The sequence below is a fragment of the Squalius cephalus genome, assembly GCF_949319135.1.
Source record: "Squalius cephalus genome assembly, chromosome: 17".
Classification (NCBI taxonomy): Eukaryota; Metazoa; Chordata; class Actinopteri; order Cypriniformes; family Leuciscidae; genus Squalius; species Squalius cephalus.
The window spans coordinates 4,440,567-4,458,415 of NC_137138.1; the positions used below are offsets into that span (position 1 = coordinate 4,440,567).

At 40.0% G+C, this 17,849-nt stretch overlaps 4 protein-coding genes across 4 annotated transcripts in view; 1 reads left to right on the plus strand and 3 right to left on the minus strand.

Moving 5' to 3' along the window:
* The window catches only part of LOC307144915 (uncharacterized protein), a 262,913-nt gene that overhangs the window by 178,327 nt on the left and 66,737 nt on the right, over positions 1 to 17,849 (minus strand). The window lies entirely within an intron of this gene.
* The window catches only part of LOC307144903 (uncharacterized protein), a 258,364-nt gene that overhangs the window by 156,413 nt on the left and 84,102 nt on the right, over positions 1 to 17,849 (minus strand). The gene's annotated exons all lie outside the window — the stretch shown is intronic.
* Positions 1 to 17,849, minus strand: part of LOC307144894 (uncharacterized protein) — a 178,136-nt gene that overhangs the window by 96,400 nt on the left and 63,887 nt on the right. The window lies entirely within an intron of this gene.
* Positions 4,715 to 7,260, plus strand: LOC307144913 (uncharacterized protein). Its single transcript, XM_079847648.1, has 5 exons — positions 4,715 to 4,871; positions 5,217 to 5,747; positions 5,832 to 5,944; positions 6,015 to 6,118; positions 6,395 to 7,260. The coding sequence occupies exons 1-5, from the start codon at positions 4,763 to 4,765 to the stop codon at positions 6,525 to 6,527; spliced, it is 990 nt and encodes a 329-aa protein (XP_079703774.1). The 5' UTR covers positions 4,715 to 4,762; the 3' UTR covers positions 6,528 to 7,260.

Genomic DNA, 17,849 nt, shown 5'->3' on the forward strand with positions numbered 1-17,849 from the left:
ATGGCTGCTCTGTTAAGTCTTCGTCGTTGGTTAGGAACCTGGGTGTGCTCTTTGATACCAATCTTTCATTTGAAAGTCACGTGTCTAGTATCTGTAAAACTGCATTTTTCCATCTTAAAAATATATCTAAATTACGCCATATGCTCTCATTGACAAATGCGGAACAATTAGTTCATGCGTTCATGACCTCAAGGCTAGATTATTGTAATGCTCTACTGGGTGGTTGCCCTGCACGCTTAATAAACAAACTACAGCTGGTTCAAAACGCAGCAGCTCGAGTTCTTACCAGAACCAGGAAGTATGACCATATTAGCCCGATTCTGTCAAAACTGCATTGGCTCCCTATTAAACATCGCATCAATTTTAAAATATTGCTGATCACTTACAAAGCACTAAATGGTTTAGCTCCGCAGTACTTGAGCGAGCTCTTAACGCATTATAGTCCGTCACGTCTATTGCGATCTCAAAATTCCGGCCAGTTGATAATACCTAGAATATCAAAATCGACTGCTGGCGGTAGATCCTTTTCCTATTTAGCACCAAAACTCTGGAACAGTCTTCCTACCATTGTCCGGGAAGCAGACACACTCTGTCAGTTCAAAGCCAGATTAAAGACACATCTCTTTGACCTAGCTTTCACATAATACATTATAGACTTCTATAATTTAATGTTAGGCTGCATAGATTAGGTCAGCCGGAACCGGGAACACTTCCCAAAAATCCTGATGTACTCGTTACATCATGAGAAGAATGGCATCTACGCTAATTTTAGTGTCTGTGTTTATCCCGAGGTTTTCCTGCAGCCTGCCGGATCCAGGCCGTATCCAGATCTGACGAAGGACCTTCGCCTGGACCGATGACAACGCAGTGCTGAAGTGCCAACTAGTCTCTCCCTATGGAGGATCCCACTACCACTCTACAGATAAGGCGTTGTCGGGAAAATCCGTTTCGCGTTCCTACCCCAAAGCAACAAAATAAAATAAAATTCTTTATCAAAATTTATAGGGAAAGACAAGTACCTTGTTTAGGCTTGGCTTGTAGGGAATTCCAAACCTGCATATATTCAAACGCACATAACTATAGAACCCATTCTAAATGCTCATGTGAACGCCATCAGTGTTTCTCACAGGTTCGCGTTTAAAGTCTGTGTAGAGGGAATGGTGTCGTCTTAGCGGCCCCTAATTTAATAACAAATGATCATTGCGATGGAAGCAAATAAATCAAAACTAACTTTAGATGGAAATAACTTAACTCTGCTATAAAGCCAAAACAATCTCTGTTACCTTAAATTATACGCTTATCTCTGTAAAGCTGCTTTGAAACAATCTACATTGTTAAAAGCGCTATATAAATGAAGATGACTTGACTTGACTTGACTGCTCTGTCCAGTACACGCCCTCCGTGCTTACGTAGACAGAACGCAGTGTTTCAGGACCTCAGACCAGCTCTTTGTCTGTTATGGTGGGAAGCTGAAGGGAAAGGCTCTCTCCAAGCAAAGGTTGTCCCACTGGATAGTGGACGCCAATGCTTTGGCATACCAGCAGCAAGGTCGACCATGCCTCCTTGGTGTGAAGGCTCACTCCACTCGGAGTGTAGCATCCTCTTGGGCTTTAGCGCATGGCGCTTTGCTAACAGACATCTGTAGAGCTGCAGGCTGGGCGAGTGAAACCCCAGTGAAACTCCATATGCAGCCCCTCTGGGTCATATGTGTATTCCAAGTCCCCCCCTTCGGGTTGGGCATAATTGCATATTTCCACTGAGATATGCTTCCCAGTGTACCTTGGTATTCCTGTGTTAAGTAGGACTCCTTCGTCCGTGCTAGTCTCACGACAGGGAGCTCAGACTTAAGCAGGGCACTGGAAGACAGCAGAGGTGGCGTGATTAGACTGGGGACCCCATTCGTCGTCATCCGACGTAACTCGGAGTGACCACGAAAGGGAACGTCTCGGTTACGTATGTAACCCTCGTTCCCTGAGTAGGGAACGGAGACGTTACGTCTCCCTGCAACTTCCGCTGTACCGCTGGGAACGCCTGAGTTCAGTCTCGGCTCCTCAGCGAAGACATATCTGCATGTTGCCAGCGTACTTCCTTATATACCCCCTGCGTGGGGCGGAGATACGCTATGCAAATTCCGCAGACCCATGGCATTTCATTGCCATTGGCTCGTTTTATATCCTCGAAGGTGAGAGGCTTTCTAAGCGAAACCCCATTCGTCGTCATCCGACGTAACGTCTCCGTTCCCTACTCAGGGAACGAGGGTTACATACGTAACCGAGACGTTTACGGATCACAATGCAAGCGGGAGAAGCCTTGTGTTACGGTCGCCACAATCACAGATGAACAACATCCAGGATCAACACTGTTCATGTACCGCAGGGTAAGATTAAATTAATTTACATTTAACCAGTTTAATATGGAGAGGCAGTGAAATGTAGACCTTCGTACATGACGTGAGAACAGTTAGCTATTTAGGTTTGTACGTTAGCATGGACTCACTTACTTTAATTGTAACGACAAACAGGAAATGAACGTTTTCATCGTCATTCATTGGGATTGGGGTTGAGTCCTTAAGGACCAGGTTACTGCACCCACATCATTGGATTAATACACAGTTCAATCCAAAGCAGACATTTTGTTCTGTCTTGTTTGTGTTTAGGAAATGGAATAAAATAAATTCCATTGCCCATCCTCTCAGGATACCAGGAATCAGTGTTACAAGTACCCAAGGCACATCTTTTACCATTTTTGTAGCATAAACACCATCAAACCGAAGAGAGCTTCGGATCTTCCAATGTTTCTCTATGGCGCTGAAACCTAAATATGTCCGAGTGACTGCCATTGGCTCATCTGCGTTCGATGGGAGGGGCTTACCGATACGCAATAGTAACTCTAACTGATGATTTTTATAAGACGAACCGTACAGTTTGCCGAAAAGCATTTTCAGTTGCTCATTGTCTGTGCTGCTAAAGGTCATTAAATACTGCTCTACAAACCCTGTGATACATCTTTTCACACTGAGGACAATTGAGGGACTCATACACAACTATTACAAAAGCTGCAAACATTCACTATAGGCTCAAGATGACAACACATGATGCATTTAGAGACGGGGACTTTTGAACAGGATGATTGGTGCAAGTTGTACTTATATGCAAATATCTTATGTAGGTGTAAAGGTCAATAAATGCAAAAATAAGATATTTTAACAAAATAAGAACGATTTAAACCGATCATGCTGTTTTTTTCATCCCTCTGACACTGAGAAAATGGCTATATTAATATCCTGTTGTTACCTATTTGTTCTTAAGCATGTGTTTAATAGCTCAAATCATGAAGGCATCATCCCACAGTCTCTGTTTCTGTCATCCTCCCTGTCCCTGAACGCCACAAATGCAAATCATTATTCACCCCTTTCCAGTTAATTGTAATCGATTCAAAGGTCCAGTCAGGCCTATTTTAGGCTGTTTGTGTCCATTTTGGTCATGACAGATCTTTTTTTTTTTTTTTTTTTTGCCATTCTATTTATCATCACAATCATGGTAAAATCTACATGAGTCTAGGAAGTCTAGGGCCACTTTACGCTTCACTTTAAATGTACACACACAAACTTCCCTATAAACACTTCCCCTCGGGAGAATCCCCATTGCTATTGCCAAAATTTATATGGGCAGACCCTCGACTCCCTGATTTTGATCAAGGGAGCAAGTCTGCCCATATGTAGACCATGTCCCAAATGGTACACTTCATGTGCACTTGTGGTCTTGTGGACTTAACGAACATTGTAAGTCCACAAGACCACAAGAGCACATGAAGTGTACCATTTGGGACATGGTCTACATATGGGCAGACTTGCTCCCTTGATCAAAATCAGGGAGTCGAGGGTCCGCCCATATAAAGACTGCTGGGTGTCGATTTTTCATTCTAGGTTTCAGAAGATTGCTGGCAAACGACCTCGATGCACATTTTCACAGAGCCCACGAGCAGACAGTCAAAGCGGCATTACGTCACGAAAGTGTGAACTCGGAAGAAGACCATGAGGGCTTAAGGGTTCCATTTGTGACAGGGCCGTACAATTCAGTCATTACAGTTACATTTATGCATTTGGCAGACGCTTTTATCCAAAGTGACTTACATTGCATTTCAAGGTTCACACATTCACATTCTTAACAATTCTTGCTTTCCCTGGGAAAGGTCATCAAACCCATGACCTCAGCGTTGCAAGCGCCAACGCTCTACTGTTTGAGCTACAGGAAAGCATATCTGCTTCAGAATAAACTTTACTTACTGCACTTTCGTGTTTTTCCTTCATCCTGGAGGTGACTTGCTGTTTGAGGTTCAGGTTCAGTCCGCTCCAGCTCTAAAAATGCAACATAACGTTGCAGCACATTGTACTTAATTTACTAACACAACACACAACTGTAGTGTATGATATATTATTTATTTAATTTAACTGATCATATTGTACTTGTAGCTAACTTACCATGACTTATTTTTTGCTTAACTTTTGTTTGTGTAATATTTTTTCATATTTCCTCCAACAAGTATAGCTATAGAACAGTGAACAGTGATTTTTTTTATAATTAAACAGCATCAAGTAATCAAGGTTCCAAGTAATCAAGGTCTAAAGGCGTTGTTTCATTTAAATCTTTTGCACAGGTTCTGCAAAAATGGGCAGGTCAGCACTATATAAATGAACGGTGCTCATTCTAAAGACCACAGCTCATCTGTGAACACACACTGTAACTGTAAGTAAGTGCAAAACATGGAATCCAACATCTATTTTGTAAAATTTGAAAACAGCGATATTAAGGGCACACCAGAACCTCAAACAACAAGTCACCACCAGGATGAAGGAAAAACACAAAAGTGCAGTAAGTAAAGTTTATTCTGAAGCAGAGATAGTGTCATTAATGTTTGAGGAACTGAGAAATGTTGCATAAAATTTCAATCATTGATCTAAGAACAACATGTCAATTTTTAAATATAAAATGTATTAGCAAATAATTATTTTTTCTCTTTACCTTTTCAGCTAATTTTCTTTTTTGCATATTTACCATATATTAATTTTAGATGATCGTCATTATAAAAGAGCATTCAAAAGAACCCTCTATAAAAAGCCATTTCAGTACTTAAGAAGGTGATTTTAGGTGTTATATTTTATAATATGGAGTGAATTGTTTTTTATTGATATTTGTGTGTTTTGTGTGTTTTGTCAGGAGGATGTAGGTGTTTGGTGTTGATGACAGTGTGTCTAGGGCTCATTTGTGCTCTTCTACTGGTCTTCAACATACTGCAGCATATCACCATCATAAGTTACAAGAACACAGTTGAAGAGTTCAATCAGACTATCAACAGCTTACAGGACAATAACACTGATCTAATGATTGAAAAAGCCCAACTGCAGAACAACTTCAGCTCTTTGAGTCAGAAGAAACTGGAGCTGGAGACCAGAGTCAATAACCTCACTGCTGAGAAAAGCCAGTTACAGAACAGTTTGAACTCTTCGAGACAGAAGAACCTGCAGCTGGAGACCAGAGTCAATAACCTCACTGCTGAGAAAAGCCAGTTACAGAGAAGTGTTGACTCTTTGAATCAGACTAAACTAGAGCTGGAGACCAGAGTCAATAACCTCACTGCGGAGAAAAGCCAGTTACAGAACAGTTTGAACTCTTCGAGACAGAAGAACCTGGAGTTAGAAAGCAAAGTCACATCTTTGAGTGATGAACTAAAGAAAGCTTATGTAAAAGGTTAGTACAGGTCTGTTTTTGTGCAAGTACTTACTTCCCTTCTTCTTTTATGTATACCGTTTTTAAAAAGTGTGTTTCTGTTAGGAAATCAGTGTGGTTGGTTTTTCATAACCCCTCAGTTGAGCTGGTCTGACAGCAGGCAGTACTGCAAGGATCGTGGTGGTGATCTGATCATTCTCAACACTGAAGTGAAGCAGGTGAGTTTGTGTGAGTGTTTGTTAATGAATGAGAGGAATCACACTTATTCCTGTTTTTATTCACATACAGAGGACCATAACTTCATTGCTCGTGGAGAGAGTGTGGATTGGTTTGAATGACATACAGCAGGAGGGCAGTATGATATGGGTGGATAATTCAGCACTTAATCAAAGGTAAGTGCTAAAAAGCACTGAGTATTTATTAGTTTAGTATTTTTATTCTTGTTTTAAAAATCCATCACAACCACCAGTAAGTGTCTGAAAACACACCTCTTCCACAACCTCAACAATCACAAGCAAATCAACTTCCTATAAATAAATTCTATTCTTCTCTATTTTACTTTTCTGCACTTTTACTTCTACTCCGGCTTATTTTGCTACTTTGATTATAATTGATTTGTGAATTTTGGGGTTCTGAGTAATTAACAAAAAATGATACATGTTATTTAGGTTTTGGTACTCCGGTGAGCCGAATGATGTTGGTGGAAAAGAGGATTGTGTTGAACTGTTGCCATCAGTTCCTCTCCAGAACTGGAATGATCTCCCATGCACCGACAGCAGAAAAGGGATTTGTGAGAAATAGGGTTCATCCTGGCTTGTGCTTTTATTTGTATTATTTTATCATATTGTGTTAATGTAGGTTCCGGCCTTTTAAAACAGTCTGCTACTTTCGTTTGATATGAACCGCTTTCATGATTTCAATTTTGTTTTATAATTTTTCTGTAATGTACAAAATCAAGAATGTAAAATTGTCATTATTTTCTCATTGCTTTATTAAACTCACAACATTCTGTTTCTCATGGGGTGAATTATTAATTACTTAATAACTTATAAATTATTGAATATTATTAAAACCTTATAACTGAATTCAGATGAAATAAAAAAGGAAGGAAGTGTATTTAATAGCTTGTTTGGAGTCACGTGATTCTGATGACGCGCGAAATTCAGATGGAGGGCAGGAAGTGAAAAAATGGACGAGATGGAAAATGGACGAGGAAAGTCTGTACTGTGCTGGTTTAGAACTGTATTAACAGAAAATCACAGCATATGTTGGACGTGATCCTTATGTTATGAATAGGAGGGATTTTTCTACTGAATTGAAATACTTGCCTGCCACCGAGGCGGTAGATATAGAGAATGTGAAGCTGACTTCAGACCTGACTTGTTAAAAAGAGATGGTATTATTAACCGACCGTCTGCTAGCTGTCTCGTGTCACAGAAGTCAGATAAATCCCAACACATAGAGACTCTTTCACCCAAATATCATCATATAGAGACTGTGTCTGTTCCCCAAATTACTAAATAAAAAAATTCTCAAAACCATTTAAGGGTAAAAATTGTATTGATGTTCAACAAATTAAAAAACATATATGTAATACAGATGAACAAATGATAAAGCTTGGGTTGCTGAATATCAGATCCCTTTCTTCAAAAGCACTTATTGTAAATTATATGATTACAGATCATAACCGACAGAAACCTGGCTAAAACCAAACATTTACATTATTTTAAATTAGTCCACCCCCCAAGATTACCGTTATAAACATGAGCCTGATCTGAAAGGCAAAGTGGGAGGTGTTGTTTCACTATTACTCAAGTCTAGATCCAAATAATACTTTAGAAGTGATGGTTCTTTATGTAACGCTATCTAGTGTAAGTGATAAATCTCGCTTTACATTTGTGCTGGCTACTGTATACAGGCCACCAGGGCACCATACAGACTTTATAAAAAGAATTAGCTGATTTTCTAATTCTAATATTTGGTGATTTTAATATCCATGTAGATAATGAAATAGACACATTGGGATTGGCATTAACAGACATTATAAACTCTACTGGAGTAAGACAAAACGTGTCATGACCCACTCTTTGTCCTAATCATTTAGATCTAATATTGTCACATGGAATCAATGTTGATGGCTTTGAAATTCTGAAGCAGAGCAATGGCATCTCAGATCATTATCTAGTCTCATGTATACTCCATTTAGCCAAGGCCGCAAAGCCGATTTCCTATTACAAATAGGGTAGAACTATCACTTATACCACTAAAGATTGCTTTATAATAATCTTCCTGATCAGTTTCTACTCTTCGGCATACCAGGTAGCTTAGAAGAACTTGATGTTGCAAAAGAAACTATTGACTCTCTTTTTTACAGCACTTTAGACACAGTTGTTCCTTTAAAGAAGTTTAAGGAAAATAGTCCAACGTCGTGGTACAACGAGCAAACTCAGGCCCTTAAGAGTGCAGCCAGAAAAATGGAGTGCAACTGGAAGAAAAAAAACTAGAAGTTTTTCACATTTCGTGGAAAGAAAGCCTTATTACATACAGAAAGGCTTTAAAACTGCTATATCTGCTCATTTTTCGACTCTCTTAGAAGAAAACAAACACAAACCTTGGTATTTATTTGATACAGTGACTAAATTACCGAAAAATAAAGCTTTGACTAAAAACGTTTCCAAACAGCACAGCAGTAATGACTTTACGAACTTCTTTACTTGCTAGATTGATCATATTAGAGAGATTATACATTATAACCATGCAACCGTCCACTACAGTATCGCATCAGTGCATTGTAGTGTCCCTGAGGAAAAATTCATTCATTCACTCATTCATTCATTCATTCTTTCATGTATTGGAAGAATTGTCTAAACTCGTTATTATCAAAATCAATGTAACAAAGTTAGTTGTTGTGGGAAACTTTAATTCCAGAATAAATAAACATAAAACGAAAGTCAAGGCCCGGAGCCCCTCACGGACGACTTCCGCATACACGTAAACAAAACATAACATAAATAGTCCAGGCCTGGTCCTCTCTCGTCTTTCACTGTCGTCGCTCCGCTTTTTATGCTTCCGAGGCTCCTCCGTGAGAGATATGACACTGGTGCAGCACACAGGTGGCGCTCATAAATCATGCCACTGGCCTCACACCGTTCTCTAACAGCCCTCAGCCCCACCTTGCTTGCCACAATCAACAACATGTTAGACCCTATATGACTAAGCTATTGAAAGAGATTATTCCAGAAGTCATAGATCCTCTTCTTAATATCATTAATTCATCTTTATCATTAGGATACGTACAGAAAACTTTTAAGCTGGCTATTTTTAAACCTCTTATTAAAAACTTGCAACTTGATCCTACAGAATTAGTCAATTACAGGCCGATCTCGAATCTACCCTTTCTGTCAAAGATACTAGAAAAGGCAGTATCCTTACAACTATGCTCCTCTTTAGAAGGAAATGGTATCTGCAAGGACTTCCGGTCAGGATTTAAGACGTATCATAGCGCTGAGACAGCTCTCATTAGAGTTACAAATGAGTTGCTCTTATCATCCGATGGTGGTTGTATCTCTCTATTAGTGTTACTGGATCTTAGTGCTGCATTTGATACCATCGACAACACATTCTTTTGAATAGACTCAAAAATTATGTTTGCATTAGTGGAATTGCTTTGGCAGGGTTCAAATCATACTTGTCTGACCGTTATCAGTTTGTAGCAGTAAATAAAGAGATGTCATTTCGATCACAATTTCAGTCTGGAATACCGCAAGGCTCAATACTAGGACCATTGCTTTTCACCCTGCACATGCTACTCTTGGAAGATATCATTTGGTAGTTCATGACACGGATTCCTGTCTGTCTCAGAGGGGAGAGAGCCGTGCCCATGCACTTGGTAAGAGTGCATGGAGCCAGAGACCGTCAGAATGGGAGGACTGTATAGTGATAAGCCACCCCTAGAACATGAATCTCAAGAACGTTTTGTGATGAGAGGCTATTTGGATATGAAAGTAAGCATCTTTCAGATCCACCGATAAGAACCAGTCCCCTGGACAAATTTGCACAAGGATCTGCTTCAAAGTCAACATCCTGAATGGCCTCTTCATTAAAGTGCAATTCAGGAGCCTGAGGTCGAGGATGGGCCTGAGCCTACCATCTTTCTTTGGAACGAGGAAATAGCGGCTGTAAAAGCCTGACTCGCTACTCTCTGGTGGGATCATCTTGATGGCGCCCTTCACCAGCAGACACTGCACTTCGGAGCGTAGAACATGAGTGCCGTTGTCCTGAAGTTTGAACCACACCCCTGACGCGGGGAGGCCTGCGAGCGAATTGAAGCGAGTTGCCTCAGTTTATAGTCTGAAAAACCCAGTCTGACACGCCCGGGATGGCTTCCCACGCCTGAAGCCGGACGGCAAGGGGTCTGAGTCTTTCAGGTTGCAGTTTGCTGCACAGGGGCAACCACATTGACGACCACATTGTCCACAAAGATGAGACGTGCTCTTTATAGCTAGTGGGTCCGCTTTCACAGCGGTAGTTTGCTTGGGCGCGTGCAATGTTGGTGTTGACAGTGTTGACAGTGTGAACAAAGCTTCCAATGCCCAGAGCTAAATGGGGGGTTGGAAGGCAAACGCGAGACTTCTTCGAGGGAGGTCTGGCCTCAGCGGGACTTAGCCCTCTCCTCTTCTCTCCTGACAGATCTCGACGGCTTCTGTTCTGCCTGTGAGTAGGCCCTACCCGCTCGGGATGAGGTGGTTCTGCAGGGCTTGGATGGATGGACAGCCTTGGCTTTCCATCCCAGAACTGTAGGAGGGCAGAGGCACCTCTTCGAGAAGGGAGAGCTTCTCACACCCCTTTTGCTCTGCACCATCAACAGCAGTGAGGGCAGTGGAGGCAGAAGAGTGGACGTGGGCCGAGTTTTTTGGTGAGCTCATAGTGAACTTCTGGAAAGAATGGTGCGGTTCTCTGATGGGGGGCTTTTTGGTGGCACCCTGGCAGGAACCATTCATCCAGGCGGCTGTGGGCGGGCTCTTCTGGGGCCGACCACTCCAAGCCGAGCTCTTCAACTGCCTTTGTGAGGATGTGGGTGAGCTCGCTATCCATTCTGGGCCATGCACCACTGGGTAAGCAAGCTCTTCAATGGTATTTGTGAGGACGCAGGTGAACCATTCTGGGCCTTGCACCCAGGCAAGCGACGCACTCACCGAGGACACCCCTGCATGAGCCACACTCGTAGCTCAACATTTTGAACCAAATGTTTTATAAATTTGCTTAATTAGAAGTGGAAATTTGCCCTTACATCGTTACCGGATGGCCGCAGGGGAGAAGTGCTGAGGGAGAGCGACAGTCTTTGACTGTCAAATGCAAACATCAAAACTCAACCTACCAAACTCAGCAATGGTGACAATCAACAAAGTAAAAGATGCATGCCGCAGTGCATGATGGGTACCGGTATAGTGTCAAACTCATGGATATGCTGATTCATACATGTTTGAGTACCACCACTGTTGAAATCTGTATTATGAGGTTTGAAGTCTTCTTCTTTTAGTTTTATGGCGGATTACAGACTAGCGTAAAATGTTCATATCGCCGCCTACCATATTGGAGAGTGCAAAATCATGGGTTCATTGATTCTTCCTTAAATACTTCTACTAAGACCAGTTTCCTGCAAAAACCTCATTAAAGCCATGACAACTATCTTAGAATTATCTATGACCAATACACCATTAATATTCAATTTCCTTCCTAGTTCACTAGTTTTCTTTAAGATTCTTCCTTTCTTCCCTAAATTTCTTACAGTTTATTAAAACATATTCTACATTTATTTGCATTTTCACGTCTGACATTTACCTGTGTTTACTTTATTCATTAAAAATAATGTATTATTAAGTCTTGTATGTGCTTACCGTAGTCTTGTATAAATTATTTTTTCTCTTCTATTTCTACTTTTATATGCTCTAACCTTAATTGATTTTTGTATCTTGTAATACTCCCTTCCTTTATTATCTGAATCCCATATATTTAGTGGCCAATAGCCAGTGTTTATTAATGTTGCCCGTAATTAATGATTTACCTTCATTCTTTCTTAGGGAAATTTCTATGATATCTTCATGATTTAATGCTTTTTTTTGCTAATATATCAGCTATTTCATTTCCTTGAACACCTACAGTGGGCCATTGTGGAGAGGTTGGAGTCTGTTTGATTGAGTGTGTGGACAGGTGTCTTTTATACAGGTAACGAGTTCAAACAGGTGCAGTTAATACAGGTAATGAGTGGGAAACAGGAGGGCTTCTTAAAGAAAAACTAACAGGTCTGTGAGAGCCGGAATTTGTAGGTGATCAAATACTTATGTCATGCAATAAAATGCAAATGAATTATTTAAAAATCATACAATGTGATTTTCTGGATTTTTGTTTTAGATTCCGTCTCTCACAGTTGAAGTGTACCTATGATAAACATTACAGACCTCTACATGCTTTGTAAGTAGGAAAACCTGCAAAATGGTCAGTGTATCATGTGCTGGAATCCAACAAAATAAAATCAGGCAAAATTTAGCAGTGTTATGTATATTTAAATTAAAATGTCTTCTCTAGATGGGTTGGTGTTTTACCAGTATTAATACTCTGTAATGCTGCTGTTGAGTCTGATAAAATCACCACTCTGTCTGTTTTGATTTCCTACACCCACTGTAAACCTAAATATATTGCAACTAGTTCTGCTGTGTATACAGCTACATTATTGGAAATAATTTTACTAATATTTATTTTAAATTCCCGAATAACAATGCCCACTTCAACATGTCCAATTCCTGAGTCTTTAGTCCAATTCTTGAATCTTTAGATCCATCAGTATACATTTCTAAATACCCCAAATATTTGTTGTTTATATATGCTTGTACTAAAATATAAATATTACCCTTTCCATTCTCTAACCATTCATTTTTCCTTTTAATTCTATCTAAGTTAACCATAAGTTTTGGGTATATCCAAATCCAATATCCATTGAGGAACTTCTTGTTTTGACTTATAACTTTGTTTTCTTCAGCTGCATTAATGATCATTGAACTGACTTTATAAGCAAATTACATCCACATTTCTATTCATTTGCATATGTTGAGCTTCCCTCTTGCATTGTTGCTTAAATTCTTTCCATTTTCCAATTCTCCTCCTATTTTATATACACTGTCTTGTCCAATATAACCAAATTTAAATGTGTCTTTAACCAAGTCTCTTGGATACACATTACATCTGGTTTTCTTTTTAGATTATTTAAAAGCTTTTTCCTGACCGCATGCAATTAGACTCCTTGAGTTCCATTGCAAAATAGTCAGCGCCATTCTTATACTACTATTTGATTCATAGTTGGATTCATCATTTCAAAAAAGGCTTGGTTTCTGAACTAGAATTACATACTTCTTTGCTGCTTCTAATATTGTGTCAATTCTTTCTTTCTATCTATCATTTTGCTCAGTTCCTACGTATGCTACTTTACATATGAATGCTATAAACTTTGTTCTGTCTCTTTTTTTATTTTGCATTGATGAGAGGGTTCTCTAAAAAAACACACACACACACACACACACACACACACACACACACACACACAAACTTTGACCTCCTGTTTCCTTTCCCTGCTTTTACTGGTTTATTTCCAAGATTCTGTTTACTTCTGACACTTTCTTTAAAGCTTCTGCAAATGTGATTTTATACATAATTTTGACTTTCTTGGGTTCTTTGGCCTGTTTTTGTTTCACACATCCTTTGTATGCTGCACTGTGTTGTTCTCCGCAGTTACAGCATTTAACTGGGATGCTTCCCATATTCATGCTGTCCTCCACACATTGCACACCTTTCTTTACCCTTACATTGGTTGGCAATGTGTCCCAAACGTTGGCATTTAAACCATCTTATCACTGGAGAAACATATTCCTTTACTGGATAGCTAAAAAATCCTAGGGGAACACCCGATATATCACTCCTATTAGCCTTGCTGCTGCTCCAGGAATGTGTGCCTACATCTTTAGAATCTTCTCTTGTTGTGCTATGTTGATGGCATGAATCAAGATTCGTTTGTTATTTAAATATTTAGCCAACTTGACTGTTCTAACTTCCTCTTCTATCACATTAGTAATCGAGATCAGGTGGAAATTATCCTCAAATGTCACAATAACTTTGAATTGTTGCTCACTGACAGAATGCTTTATCAAGACCTCTTACTTATCATCAGTTTCACTACTTCAGTGTTAGTTTTAAACACCTGTGGATGAGACTTATATATACAAAACTAACAGTGCACATTTAACACCGGTGAAGTTGCTGTGTTCTCAACCTTTATGCTGAGGAAATCCAACGTGACTTTGAAGAGAAGCATGATTATGTATTTCTGCCCAGCTAGCGATATTGGGCATCAACCACATGGCGAACAATATAATACTTTTTGTATACCGTTTACTCTATGGATAACAGTTCTATCTAATAACGTACAGAGGTGTAAAGTCCAGGGGTCAGAAAGTAAAAGTCCTGCCATATGTTTATTCCACCCATGAACTCAGCAGCTGATTTCACTAATTCGTTCGATCTCCTGGCTGAAAAACTGTGCTAATTAGCAAATCCACTTGATTGGAACAAATCACAACAATCAAAGCAGCAGGACGTAAGTGACGGCATGCATCACTTCACTTCAAAGTTCCTACTGGTGGTGCGAATGCAAGTAGGAAAATGGCCCTATGGGGAACATTTAGTTCTCGGGGGCCTGCCCAGGTGGCTAGTTCCTAAAAGTTAGTTCCTATAACCACCAGGTGTGAAGGTCTCTTTTGTTTTGTGGGTTCGGGGCCTGGTGTCTGGATCCTGACACTTCTGTCTAGTCTTGGTTCATTTTCAGTGTCGGAGTCCTGACATCCACGAGCCTTATGCGTCAGTCTTGTGTTTTCTGTTTGAGCATGGCGGATGAAAGTTTGTTTGTCTTTGCACATGTTTCATGTGCTCCTCTGTCATGTATCTCGTCTCACCTTCTTATCTTATCTTCTTATCTTATAATCGTTATCTGCTTATTGTTTAATTTGCCCCAGCTCCTCTCCCTCGTTACCCTCATTTACTTCCCCATTTTCTCTCCCTGTGTTCTCTGTCCTGTGCCAGTTTGCTGTGGATGTTTTCCTGTATAGGTATCTGTCGTCTTGTGTCGTGTCGTCTTGCCTGGTTTGCCTGACTTGCCTCACCACCCACTGTGTTTTTGCCGTGTTTTTAAATAAAGCCCTTTCATTTCTCTGCACATGAGTCCCCTCTCTCCTTTCTGAACCTAACATTATACATTTATATTATTCAAATCAGTTAAATGATTATTAGGCTGCATAGATTAGGTCAGTTGGAACCGGGGACACTTCATATAACACCTGATGTACTCGTTTCACCATAAGAAGAATGGCATCTACTCTAATGTTAGTCGTTCTGTTTATTCCGAGGTTTACTGAAGTCAGCCGGACCCGGGCCGTATCCAGATCAGATTGTGAATAAATATTCTGAATGTTCTGATACAATCTGACTTCTGACCTGTAATGCTGCCTGAATCATAATCAAACAATTCGTTGGCCAGAGGAGAACTGAGTGACTGAGCCTGGTTTCTCCCAAGGTTTTTTTTCTCTATTCTGTCACCTGATGGAGTTTGGGTTCCTTGCCACTGTCGCCTTTGTCTTTTGGCTTGCTTTGTTGGGGACACTTAATATTTAACAACATCATTGATCTGCCTGAGTGCCTGCATTGACACCATTATATGAGAACTGAACTGAGCTTAACAATGACATCACAGTTTTCTCCTAACTAACTAAATTAATAACATTTTTACAACAAAAATTAACCATCACTGAACTTACTTAAAGAGATAGTTTCAGCCAAAAATGAAAATTCTGTCAGTAATCACTCTCCCTCATGTTGTTCCAACTCCATAAGACTTTCGTTCATCTTCGGAACACAAATTAAGATATTTTGATGAAATCTGAGAGCTGGCTCACTCCTCCATAAGCTACTATGGGATCGAAACTTGCCGGCCCAGAAAAGTTAGTAAAGACATCGTTAAAATAGTCCAAGTGACTCCAGTGGCTCAACTTTAAGTTTATCAAGCGACGAGAATACTTTTAATGTGCAAAAACAAACAAAAATAACGACTTTATTCAACTATTCATTTTCTTCTGTGTGGGCCTGAGTAAAGTCGTCATTTTTGGGGGGTTTTGCGCACAAAAAGTATTCTCGTTCATAACTGATTGCTGCTGGATTTCTTGCTGTACTTTCACATGGCGGTAATCTAAAATGTGTATTAATAATATTACACACATTTGATATGGAATTAAACACTGCATGAGATCAGAGATCAATTAGAAACGCTTACTATATAATTATTGTCATCTTTAATATACTATAATACTGGAGCTGCTATAGTTTGCTAAGTTTCAAATGATTATTAAACAGAAAGTACAAACTATGCAAGTGTGTCAGCCCTTCCGGCAACTCAGTATCTGAACTCACTTTTCATTCATTCCATTCAGGGGACTATATTCACCTTATTTTCGAACGCGGAAGTAAACATGGGTCCAATATCCGGTTTTTGTGCGGCACTTCCGTTTAGTCGCTTCCCTGTGCTAAATAACAATATCGACCGCGAAGGATTATGCAGAGTTGACAAAAAAATGTTACACATGCCGTAGCAGATGAATACTACAAAGAACTAAAGCCCCGCCTCACTCAGTTAGGGTACCGGTCCCGGACCTGGTTGAAAACACTCATGCATCTAGCTGGCAGAGTGCCAAAATTTCGCCGGCGCCTTCAGCGCTGCCCTAAACACAGTCGAGCAAACGCTGGACTAATATATCTATGGAGGTATTTTGTCATGTCAAATGTATTAATAATTCCATCAGAATGCAACCAAAGCATAGGATAGCAATAAGTAGATGGCTATAAATAATTGTAAATCATACAAAATAAATGCCATGATCATGCCATTATGCCATGCTACTATAATGATTTTGTTTCTCCTTGAAGTTTTTATCATGGTTTTTATTGAGACTTCATAGCCCAGCCACTTTTCTGGTATCGGGTGTGGTCTTCTGTAGGTTTTGTGTTCACGAAATGAAAAGAACAAACATACGGTCGTTTCGATGGTTTCTTCAAATGTAAAGCTTTTAACCACAGGCGAAGGGATTCCTCAGGCCAGCGACACACTGCTGCGTGCGTGTCCGTTTTTATTTCGGCTCCCATGTTAACAGGTTAGATCGTGCACACTGCCTGCGTGACAGGCGCGTCTCACAAGCGCGGAAAACGCGTGCATGCTATAAATAGAATCGACGCCTATTTTTCACGTGACACGCAAGCGTTTTGGAAGCGTTTCCAGGCTAAATAGAATAGGAAAAGATGTTTGTATGTCATTTTGACATGAATACATATTAATAAATGACATTTTGATGTTTGAAAGTTTAGGTTTTGACAAATGCAGATATAAATGCAATGAAAAAAAAAATTGATTTTCTAATATTGCAACTGTCAATACAGAACGAAATATTCTGTAGCCTATTTTGCCGTCAATACTGCCGACGTTGTCTTTGCTGTTATAATATATTTATGTTTAACATTAAGTAGCCTATAGGCCTTCCACAACTCTCTCCCCATTATGTCGAATATAATCACCAATGAATGAGGCTTATCATATGTCACCTAGCAGTGCCGCGTCAGACACGTTTCTGGTGTGCAAAGACAGAAAACGCCACGCAGCCAGTGTGTCGCTGGTCGTAGGGCGCCTGATTATTAAAATGTCAATGATTTCGATGATTAAAACACTCCTGCTCCAAGTAAATCTTTCTTTTGAACCAGTTTATGACAACCTCTAACTGCACAAACAATCCCGGTCTTCCCCGAAGCCATAATGATGAGTTAGTTGTTACAAACACTTGTTTGATTAACCACTATGGTGAAAAGTGAGTTAGCAGGGCAGTGACCGGGAAGTGCCTGACCGGAAGTCTCGCACAAAATACCGCCAACTGGCTGCGTCCGTATTTCCGTTAAAAATAAGGTGAATAGTGGAGTAATGTAGGGAATAGTGAATGAGGACTGATGTTGCCCATCCCTGAGCTACTGTGATAATTATATTCA